The 12087-nt window shown below is 48.7% G+C and overlaps 1 protein-coding gene across 1 annotated transcript in view; it reads right to left on the bottom strand.

The window, feature by feature from the left end:
- Window positions 1-12087, bottom strand: part of ADAMTS17 (ADAM metallopeptidase with thrombospondin type 1 motif 17) — a 432408-nt gene that overhangs the window by 159221 nt on the left and 261100 nt on the right. The window contains exons 11-12 of the mRNA XM_045296468.1: window positions 10739-10840; window positions 9306-9451 (exon numbers count right to left, since the gene is read on the bottom strand). Of these exons, the coding sequence (XP_045152403.1) occupies window positions 9306-9451; window positions 10739-10840 (248 nt within the window). The remainder of the gene's footprint in view (window positions 1-9305; window positions 9452-10738; window positions 10841-12087) is intronic.

The raw sequence follows: 12087 nt of genomic DNA, 5'->3' as shown, positions 1-12087 counted from the left end.
GTGGGTCTCTGCAATACTGTTCATCCCCAACTTGGTGTAATCGTGAACTAGGGTCTCAGCTCCCCCATTCCTCTGCCATCTCAGCAGAGAACCCTGCACAAGGGGGGTTTTAGTCAATTTTGATGGACTGCTGTTTTCCGCTTTATTGGATCACTATTTTAGACAGCCTGGGAAAAGAAGAGAAGTGATTGACTGGCAACGTGGTTCGCCACCCCAATTATGCCAGGGACCAAAGAGGGGTGCAGAAAATGGTTAACCTGCTCCATAGGTAATCAGAAGGCTATTGAGGTTCAAGTCTGCCCAGAGGTACCTCAGAAGAAAGGCCTAGAAATCTCCTTAAAAAAAATCAGCTAGTGAAAACTCCATGGAGCACAGTGGTACGCCGGCACCCAGGTCACGTCAGAGTCAGCCTGACAACAACAGGAAGATGCGGGCACGTCCTGTACTAAGCTGCTCTCTCTTCATGACTGTCCCTAGCACAGGTTACCTGCAAGCCCTGGGAGACTGTGACATCAGCCAGGGACTTCTGGGCTCACACTGGTCCGCAGACAGCCGGAGGGACCCTCAGTACTTGGGAACAGGTGAGACAGAAGGGAATCTTTGGTGGCAGGTCCCTAACAGAGAGGTGCCGAAATGTTTTTGGATAGAAATTGTGTGCAGTAACTTGGGAGAATCCCTACTTCCAGGCTCACCTTGAGCTGTATGGACGCCGGGCCTTCAGAAAGTGCCAGCAAATGGGTGGTTAGGTGCCATACAGGAGGTCCGGACTCACAGCCGTCTCCTGTACAACAGAATGCAACCGTTCTCATAATTGTCCTTGGCTTGGAGCCCACTGTGCAGCCACTGTGTCAACTCGTCTCACTGCAGGCGTTCCTCTTCTTTGCTGCCCTTCCACTCTATCAAGCATGATGCTTGGGGTGGTTACATAATTTCATGTCAACTTGATAAAAGAAGGAAGGGGCGGAGTCTAGCCTGTCAGGTCATAGCCTGAATACGTCTCCTTGCAGGTGTGGCCTCAGCAAGAGGATTCTGGGAACACTCGCTCTCGGTTCTGCCATCAGAAGAGGCAGGACATCCCGTCTCTCTCGACTACACCTTCCTGTTGACAAGCCACATGGTGCCACGCTGATGGCAGCCAGAGCCCTGGAGATGCTCCCACTGCCACTAGATCCACAAGTCTTTCGACCCACTGGCCTGTGATCTTCCTGCATTCAGCATCATTGCATGTTCTGTGCAAGTCTGAAGAGGAATTTATGGACTAGTATCGGATATATAGGCTAAATCAAACTTACGGACTTGATCTGGACTGGGCTGGGATATTTTCTTAATGTACAATTGCTTTTTGATATAAAGCTCTCTCTTCCACACCTATGAATGTCCCTGGATTTGTTTCTCTAGTCAATCTGGACTAACACAATGCCCTTCTCTAGGGACAACATGTCTAAATTACATGAGATGACATCTCTCCATCCTTGCTTCTAAGCAATATTTTGGTTGTACTTCTTCCAAGACATTTTCTCCCATAGGGGTGGGGGAAGTACTGGTCTGAAGGGTGTCACTGCACAGGGCCCAGGAAAGAGGAGACATCAGCACCATGTATCATTACGTGAATAAAGGACAATCACCTGAGGACATGGAGACATGATGCAAGAAAGAATCGCTTTCAGACAGTAACAGAATGGAAACAGCTAACACTGTGTGATTCTTTACAACCTTTACTTCATTGGGCTGTTATGAAAAATGGCCAAGGGGGGAGTGTTGAGCGGGGACCCAAAGCCCATCTTAGGCAATTGGACATCCCCTTATGGAAGGGTCACTGGGAGGAGACGAGCCAGTCAGGGTGCAGTATAGCAACAATGAAATATACAACTTTCCTCTAGTTCCTAAATGCTTCCTCCCCCCCGCCACCCCCACTATCATGGTCACAATTCTACATTACAAATCCAGCTAGACCCGAGGATGTACACTCATACAGATAGGAACTGGAAACACAGGGAATCCAGGACAGATGATCCCTTCAGGACCAGTGGTGAGAGTGGTAATACCAGGAGGGTGGGGTAGAAAGGGGGAACCATTTACAAGGATCTACACATAACCTCCTCCCTGGGGGACAGACAACAGAAAAATGGGTGAAGGGAGACGTCGGATAGTGCAAGATATGACAAAATAATAATTTATAAATTATCAAGGGTTCATGAGGGAGAGGGCGGTGAGGAGGGAGGGGAAAAATGAGGAGCTGATGCCAGGGGCTTAAGTGGAGAGCAAATGTTTTGAGAATGATGAGGGTAATGAATGTACAAATGTGCTTTACACAATTGATGTGTGTATGGATTGTGATATGAGTTGTATGAACCCCTAATAAAATGATTTTATAAAAATGACCAAGGGGTCCCCAGTGCATCCTCAGATGATAAAGAGAGCCCCAACAGGCTCAATAATTGCCCAATGGGCAAGTAAAGGGTGGGTTAGGAGGAACATGATGTCTAAGAATCCCTAGATCCTGAAGAAACAGACCTAGAAGAGGCTGCTCACAGGATAGCACAGGCCTGGAAAGGCCATCCAATCTACTCACATCATCATCTGGGTAAGATTAATTTTGCAGATGTATTTTCTAATATCAATCACCAATTGTTTTTTCTTTCTTAGGATTTTCTAAAGACAATAAAGTAGATGCTTAATAGGCCCACTAAAGTCCCAAGTAGGCACTTCATAAGGAATAATATCCAAGTGGAAAATAAAGACATAAACATATAGTTAACGGCATTGCTTGTGAGGAAATGAGATACATCTTCACACCCACCAGAATGGAAAGACAGATGACATCAAGTGATGGTGAGGGTGTGGAAGCACTAGAACCCTCCCCGGGCTCATTGCTGTGAAAATGGCACAGCTAATTTAGGAAACAGATGAGTTCACATGCATGGCTGGTTCTCACATGCTGGCTGGTGGGCATTGAGTATAGGTGCACTTTTTTAGCATGGTATCTGTCAATATTTTGCTTTAAAAATAGGTGAGAAGAAGAATTTTTAAAAGTAGGGAAGCTTTGGTAAGAAATTGAAAGTGTGGAGACCAAGGGAAACACCTCCACAGATGGTGGACTCCTGGTTGGCAAGGCTCCTACCCAGGCTTTGGTCTGAGGGGTCCCAGGCAAAAAACAAAGCAAGAGTAAAGAAACAGCAGTGGTTTGCAGAAATACAGAGGCAGCAGTCTGTCTGTCCCTGGAGCTGGTGGAAAAGAAACTACAGCTGAGTGGCAGTTCGTTATTTTTTTCTTGTTTCAGTTGTGATGAAAGTTGGGAAATATGCAGTCACAAGGGCAGTTGAGAACTGTTTGGCATCTAGAGACATAGCGTGCCCAGCATTGCAGGGGCCTGATGCCACGTGAGGAAACAAGCAAAACTGTTGAGCGCAAAGAGGGCATGGAGTAGCTCTGTCCCTTCAGGGCAGAGGACGTCCTAGTTTTAAGACATTTGCTGAGAGACATCCAAGTAACACGTGTAACTGGTATTTAAGCCTATGAGGCTTGGATTTTTTTAACTGACTCAGATGAATTCCAGCTTGCTGGAATGTTTAAAGCTCACGCAGAAGTTTCGCTGGAGAAGTGAAAAACAATTGCAAGCATTTCAAGCCTCTGTCCCTGCGGTCTCAGCTCAGCAGCTCTGGTACATTCCCAGTCACCTCTCCACCCTGCTCTAGCTCCAGCAGTATCTATCAGCTGTTACCCCAAAGCCTCTGAGCTGCTCCTCTGCCAGCTCTCCGCTCCTCTGCCAGCTCTCCGCTCCCCTCAAACGCAGGCATGCGCTCGAAGTACCAGCTTTCATTTAAAAGACGGACTTTCTGCCTGGAAGCCTGTTGGAGGAAGCTGACAGCAACACAAAGGCAAAGGGAAGAGCTTGTTCAGGAGGCTGGTTTGCAAACAGGTATGGTCCCATGGCCTCCGTGGCAGCTGGCAAGAAATAGAAATTCCAATAGCAGGAAAGACAAGGCTCGAGAAGAAATGGGGACCCCATTCACCCACATGTTTGGACAGTGAATAAACCGTCTGCAGCAGATGGGGAAGGAGCCAGGGATAGTAAGCAGCAAGGTGGAGAGAGGCCAGTGGTGCATTCCAAGATGATATGTAGGGCGATTTGGACACCCTTGCAAAATCTCCAAGCAGTGTGGTTGATGATTTAAGAAATGAGACAGGAAGGGATGTTATTCTGGTCAAGGCTTGGCTCCACAGCCTCCATCAGCTGTGCTTTGTAAAAATCACCCCATCATGTTTCCCTGCAAAGGCAAATGTGAATGGCAGCTGGGATTTCATGAAGTATGTCCATGTGTATCTTGCCTGTAAGCGTCAGGGACTGCTGCTAAGGACACCCGCACTCCCACTCCCTCCCCTGCCCAAGGCCAGCCAGGTACCTCCCTTCACCCAAGGCAGGTTAAAGAAAAGGTATAGAGTGGCAATACCAGGAGGGTGGAGGGAAGATGGGGTACAAAGGGGGAACCAATTACTGGGATCTACATATAACTTCCTCCCTGGGGGATGGACAATAGTAAAGTGGGTGAAGGGAGACGTCAGGCAGTGTAAGATATGATAAATAATAATAATTTATAAATTATCAAGGGTTCAAGAAGAAAGGGGGAGCGGGGAGGGAGGGAAAAAAAGTGAAAAATGAGGAGCTGATTCCAAGAGCCCAAGTGGAAAGCAAATGTTTTGATAACGATGAGGGCAACGAATGTACAAATGTGCTTGACACAATGGATGGATGTCTGAATTGTGATAATAGTTGTATGAGCCCCTAATAAAATGATTTTGAAAAAAGAGGAAAGGTATACTGCAAAGGGAAAGAGAACTATTTCTGTTCAAACCAAAAAAGCGACCTGCACTGTGACTGCCAAAGATCAGATGACGTCCACAGAATCAACGCTTTTGAAGTAAAGACACAATATTTCCCCCACTTTGGAAGAAGCTAGGCCAGGCTATGTTTGGAAGCATTTCTAGCTGTGAGCTACAGTCTCACTGGGGAGGCCAGGCCAGGTGGAAGGATGGTGGGGAGGGGCAGTGAAGGTGGTGCCGTAGACCTGCACCCCATCCTCGGCTGTACCAGGCCTTCATGAGAAGAGTTGAGAGAAACGGAGGGACCTACTTAATGGCTCACTCTCTTGGAAGAACAACTTAGGATAACATTTGTGTTTAGGGGCACTGAAAAATGAGAGATCACATTCCTTCAGGAAGCACATATCCAGGCAGCACTGATGATGAGGTGTCTGCTCTGTGGGAAGCCATGAGGACAAAATGGAATCTATTACAGATTAAGCTGCTTCCTGCCAACATTTATGTTGAAATCTTAACCCATGTGGTGTTTGGAAAATGTTTTTTGAAGCTGTTATGAGGAAGATCAGGCTGGAGTTTACACTGTACTCTATGTACTACACTACACTACATGACACAACACAACACCCACTTCCCTAGAGTTGATTCTGACTGACGGTGATCCTATAGGACAGAGCAGAACTGCCCCTGTGAATTTCTGAGGTAAACACTTTTTATGGGAGTAGAAAGCCTCATTTTGCTCCCATGGAGTGGTGGTGGGTTTGTGCTGCTGACCTTAAAGTTCGCAGCCCAACCTGTAACCAGCTGTTCCACCAGGGCTCCTTCCGGATGCGAAGGCCTGCCGGGGTCAGAAGAAGCCAGGAGAGCCACAAGGAACAGATTCTCCCTCAGAGCCTCCAAAGAAATCAACACAGCAGACACCAGAGTCTGGACTCCCGGCCTCCAGAATTGTGTTGCGAGCGAATGCAGTTCTGTTCTCATCAGTCTGGCACTTTGTCATAACAACAAGAGCCACTGGAGGTAGAAAAATATGCATGCAGAGCAGCTGCTGCCCAGGCCCTTGTGGGTCTAATAACTGGGACAGCTAAGAGGGGTGCTGAGGGAACAGAAGCAGCCCCACTGCTATGGAGAGATGATGTTTCCCTAAGGAGAGACATTCCATTGCAGCACAGAAGGGACCGAGGCAATTTGGGAGATGGGATGGGCGGGGCAGAGATCTTGATGGTGAAACGGTGTGCAGGCAGCAGAAAGGAAGCCGAGAGGCCAGATCCAGAGGGATTATGTCCGACCTGGAGCCAGGCAGCAGGATGGCCGGAAAGGGAATGAAGTGCAATTGTACGGAGGCCTGAGTGGGGTCTCCAGGTCGTGTGAGGACAATTCATTGGCGGGGTGAGCAGGAAGCAGGAGACTGGTGCCTGGGTGCACACCCAGCTTCCACCGTCTAGCTATTCGTCCTTGGAGAAGTGATTTACTCTCTGGGAGCCCATCTTTTTAATCTGCGAAATCAGAATAAAACATTACTTCTCTAACGCTAATGGTCATCAGGTCAGCTCCAATACACGGCAACCATACGAACAACAGAACAAACTGTTGTCTAATCTTCATCCTCTTCATAAACATTGGTAAGCGTAATTCCACGGCTGAGGCCACTTGGGATTTTTGAGTGCTTTCCATCTAGAAGGTTCATCTTCCAGAATATTGGACAATATTCTGTTCTAACCCATAGTGTTTTCATTGACTGTTAGCAGAAGTAGCAGACTGCTGGGTCTGTCATTCTGGCTTGTCTTAGTCTGGAAGCTCCACTGAAACTCTACTATGGGCAACCCAGCTGATGTTTGAAATACTAGTGGCATAGCTTCCAGCATCACACGAGCCACCACATGTGTGATATGCTACTGGTGGACAGGTGATGGCTCTTCCATAGGGCAGCATTGAATGATTTCCTACATTTCAGTGCCCACAAGGGTTGCATGATCAAAGCTGTGTGTTCAACATTCTTATAATGATCAGACTGAAGGAGGATGAAAAGAGTACAAGAAGATGATTCGGGGACTCAAGCTGGTCAGTAGGTAGTGATACTCTTTACTGAGAAGGCAGGGAAGAAGGCTTAAGATGTCTGGGGAAGAGCCAGCAAAGTTTGTGGAACTGTGCCCCTTTAGGGTTGGCAGAGATTTTACCTGTTGCCAATTGTCAACACAAGCCTAGACCCAGCAGAACCCTTGGCACAGGGCAGGTCTCTGCTTAGGTTTCCTAAAAGCCTGATGCAGGAACAACATCCCAGAAGTGAGCACGGGGACAGAAGGAGTAGGGAGACCGGTACGCTGTTTGCAGTCTTGAGCCATTTCCTGGCCCCATGGGAAAAGAAGCGGTGGTGCTGGATTCTCGGGGGTGGACATGAAGACTTCACTCTCAGCGCTGTGTCGCTGTGTCGATGCGTTCAAGCCTGAGGGCTGGAACCATGACTCCTGGGCAGCCTGCATGCTCTGGTCCTGTGGATTTCCTCTTTACTCTGAGGACACACAGCATGAGGGTGCTATAGACTGAGTCACGTCCTCCAAAGTAAATACGGAGGTTCTAACCTGAGCCTGAAATGCGCCTGTGACCCTGTTTGGGAATGGGGGTATCCCTGTTAGGCAGTGAGGCCTGCGAGGGAAGGCAGTGCCTGTGAAGCCCTCTCACCAGCCAACGAAGGACAGGGACTCCAGCACTGCAGGGCCCTCCTTCACCAGCCAAGCCCTGATCTGTGCGTCTAGTTCACAGAGCCAGGAGACAATAGGTTTTTGTCCTTTACAGCCACTCACTTGTGGTCTGTAATTATTGCAGCCCCAGATGTTCCCAGCCCTAGCCTGTAAGTGAAAGCTTCTAGGGGATCAAACCATCCAGTTCCTGGGCCCTCCCCTCCAGAGTACGCAATTTAATTAGCTGAGGTGCAGCCTGGGCTTCCTGATGTTGAAATGCAGAAGGGTTTGAGTAAGTGATCAGCATGACTTTATCTGTGGATCTAACACCTTTCTTTTAAGTCATAATTTATAGTGTGCTCGTTTTCAAGGTCGACAAGGTAATGGCACACAGACATATGAAATTACTTTTAAAAGAGTGAAAATGTGACGTTTTTAACTTTAAAGGGACCAAGAAAACCTCTGGTGCAGGAATTACTGTAACGGGACATAAAGTCGAGTCCTGGATTTTCTGGCAAATGAGCCAAGGTACCAAGAAAGCTGAGTGAAGGGTTAGGGCATCACCACGGCCCCTGAAAGAACACTCGTGTGATAACTGGGGCTTCCTGGACAACGCACTTGGCAGCTAACGGGAAAGCTGGAGGCCTGTGCCCACCCCGCAGTCATCTTGGAAGACATCCTGGGTGATTTAGTTCTGAAAAATCGGCCATTAAAAACTGGGCACCACAGTCCTACTCTGACACAAATGGGGTCACCGGGTGTGGGCATCAACTCATTGGCAAGTGATTTTATGAAGCTAGAGTTTGGGGCTTGTCAGTAGCCCCCAAACTCATAGCAACGTTATGCACAACAGAATGGAATGGTCCTGGGCCATATGCACAGTTGGGTGCGGGCCAGCTTGTTACAATCTAGCGGACTGCCTTGGCTGCGTGGGGAAGCAGATCACCAGGCTTGCCCCCCAGTCTATCGTAGTGTGCAAGGTTGCCCAGCCTGTTCAGCAGCATAGCAACACAGAAGGCCCCACAGACAGAGAAGTGGTAGCTGCACGTGAGGTGCACTGGCTTGGACTTCGACCCGTGTCTCATACCTGCGAGGTAAGAATTCTATCGAAGAACCTCCAAAGACTCATAAGGTAATCTGCAAAGACAGAATCAAAATACCTGGCCCCTCCCACTGCCATACATCCTAGGAAGATACAAAGAAAACTTGGGGGATGAATCAGAGGGCCGAGCACTGATTCATGGTCCTCTGTGGGTCATGACGCCTTTAGGGGTCGCCCGATTCATAAGAGTAGCAAAATGACAGTTATGAAGTAGCAATGAAAATAATTTTATGGCTGGGGGGGGGGGGTGTCACCACAACGTGAGGAACTGGATTAAAGGGCTGCGGCATTGGGAAGGTCGAGAACCACTCTCTCCAGGCTTCTCTAGGATGACCCAGGCTGATCAAACCCAGCCACCAGGAGAGACGCATCTGCAGCGCTCTTGTTGGGAGCCTTTCTTCCAGGACCCCGTGCCAAGGAATACACAAGCCAGCTCCTCACTCAGCTTTACTCATCGGGTTTACACACGAGCGCTCTTTGAGCCCTCCTGATGGCAGGACTTGCTGAGTCACTACTGGACACACATGATACCCCTGCATCCCAGACTCTTGGTTCAGGTTCATTTTACCAATGCCCAAATTTCCCGTGGGAAGTAGGTCCTGCTCTCTTTGAGACAGTGGGTGCCGCAGTTCGAAATCTTCCACCCGGCCTCACAGACAACTCTTGTCAGAGCACCTGGGAGAATGAACTGGCTGAGGGGGACTTACGGGGGGTTGTCACATTTTCTCTGCCGGAAGCGGGCTCCTGTGCCACACGTTCGGCTGCACATGCTCCAGGCACCCCACTGGCTCCAGTCTCCGTCCACATGCTCCGGAATGGGTGTCTTGCTAACACACTCTCCGGCTCGGCACCACTAAAACACAGAGGATGACCCATAGGTCGAAGGCCACTCAGGGAGGGAGAGTAGTAACCAAATTAGTGACCTACCTGTACTAAAAAACCATGACCCCCTCTTCTTTGTACTTTAACAGTCCCGGGCAGGTGCAATTGATTTGTGCTTACCTGCTAACTAACCTACAAATGGGATGCTTGCACCTCTCCAATGACCCCTGGAGATCTGCGTCCATAAAGGTCACAGACCAGAGGCCTAGGGAGCACAAATAGGGTCACCACCAGTCAGAACTGACTCCATGGTTGGGTGATGCAGACATTAAATGCATGGCTGCCAACCCCTATGTTGAGTTCATCCAGACGTGCCTTAGAGCAGAGCGCTGGTCACTTCTGCAAAAATCAACCACCAGAAACTGTATGCAGCACAAACAGTTCTTCCTTAATCCACATGGGGTCACTCTGAGTGGAAATCAACTTGATGACAAAAACCAATTAGACACTTCTGGAATGTGCATACTTACAAAATTTCTTAGTGATCATTCCTTAGTCAACATGCGTTTAGCCTCCTGAGGTTTGGGTTTTGCCCTGAAATTCCACATGGAATGCGCTCCATTGGAAATGCTGTAATTCCGGGAAAAGGACCGTTTCGCGCGGCTGATGAAGAGAGCTAGGCTTCTGCAAACTTTACTTCAGGTGAGGGAGTGGAAGCAAAATGTCTCACTCTGGTCTCTGAACCTCAGAGTTGGGTGGGATGCTCTCTAATGACACTACTGACATCGTGTGAGGGAGCCTCAGTTCTTTCTGTGGATAAGAGAAAGCCAATCCTCTGAGAAGGAATTTCCCTCCCTGTGTGGCACGTCACCTGGGCGGCAGGAGGTACAAGTTTGTGGATCTCAATCCCAGTGTCAGCATGGAAATCTCATCTCCTTGCCAACGCTCTTCCAAGCCTTCCCACAAGACCAGAGAGAGGCTGTGCTGTAGGTGAAGTGATATATTACTTTGCATTTAAAATACACTGATGTCAAGTTTTCCTTTTTAAAAAATCTCTCATGATCAAAGGAGCAAATATAACAAAAAATAGTAAGCACATGCTTGTATTTTGCTAGAAAAGAGGAGTGAGTTGAAGAAGGTGTGTCTGGAGGGAGCTCTATGGATACTACAGGGATACCTGAGGGATGTTTTGTTGGCTCAAGAGCACAAAGTACAGGCAACTTCTGAGAAGAAGAGATGCCCAAGATCATTTCAGGGCACGTCAAGGCCCAGGAGCCATGAGCTGTCATCTAGGTGGCAGTAGAAGAAAGGGAGTTACCTTGTCTGCCCCACACTCAGTGCCATCCAGGGGAGGGTCCAACTTGGTCTTGCATGACGAATCGCCTTCAACCAGGCACCACAGACCGGCACACATGAGATGCTGCAGTGACAAGGGCAGGTCATTGCCGAGAACACCCGTTACAGCTGACCCAGCTGTAAGCAGACGGTTCCAATTACCAGCTCAGATTTGAGATGGGAAACATGAGGGAAAGAGGGAGAGTCATGATTCAAGATGTCAAAAACAAAACAAAATTTAAAAAACATTTCATCTGGTTCATTTATTCAAAGGAAATTTGTGTAGTTACTCACAGGTATTTCGCTGCGGGTTCATGTGTTAGGTGTGGGGCACCTACCAGAGCCTGGGCTGGGAGATACAGTCCCTGACCCCCAGAAGCAAAGAAATAAGAGGGACAGCCCAGGCCCGGGCTGTAAGGAAGCAAGAAGTGGAAGACTGAGCAAACCAAGACATGGTCAGCGAGGGCTCTGAAGAGGCAGCTTTGGAGCTGAGGCTGGGGAGGGAGTACGCGGGGGCAGGCATGTAGCTCCCACGCAGACTCAGAGGTGGGAACCTGAAGAGTAATTGAGCTTAGGCACCCTAGAGATTGGGTCACCTCGGTCCTCTGTGGACACCTATTTTCCCAGCTCAACTGAGCTGCATGTAGTTTCTTAGACTTCACCTAGAATTTCACAGCCTCCACACATATGCAATGACAGGGGAATGTAGGAAATAAGAAATTGGGTCACTATCAAACTTCAGAAGGAGACATGTTAGCCAGTTAAGGGAAGCCAAGAATGCTAGTGCCGGGACACTGTCTACGGCCTCTACGGCCTCTGCACAGGGAGCTTTCTAAGGACAGCTGCCCTCACACCGTGTTAGCTACCCAAGTCTCCTTGAGCCTGTGCTTTTCCTGCTGACCTAGCAACCCTCAACCAATGATCAAAGGAACTGGCCCTGCATAAACACTCTAGCTTCCTCACCACTCAGTGGGGGTGATTCTGAGGCAAGGACCAGAAGGTTCCCATGGAATGGTCCTGTTGCCCACAGCAAGATCCTACCAATCACTCCCAACTCCTCATGCCCTCCTCCCTCTGTACTTGCTGGGATCAACTCCCAGATCAACTACTTGCACCCAACTCTTCCCTGTACAGTTTTAACATTGAGAACACATGTACTAAAGGATCCTTTAAAGATATCGTGTTTCCAGTATGCCAAACACAATCATGGCTAAAAGGCCTAAGCTAGATGAAAGATCGCTCTTCAAGGGATGGCAAAAGAACTCAATGATGCCTTTCAGGGAGGGTAAAGGGCCCAGGGTCCCTGGGTTGGAGGCCCCCCACCCCCACCCC

Source organism: Echinops telfairi, unplaced genomic scaffold, assembly GCF_000313985.2.
Source record: "Echinops telfairi isolate 266 unplaced genomic scaffold, ASM31398v2 ScPeMD7_7409;HRSCAF=8447, whole genome shotgun sequence".
In the NCBI taxonomy this organism is placed as follows: domain Eukaryota; kingdom Metazoa; phylum Chordata; class Mammalia; order Afrosoricida; family Tenrecidae; genus Echinops; species Echinops telfairi.
Note: the sequence above shows the minus strand (reverse complement) of the source record. Positions and strands in the feature narration are given on the sequence as shown.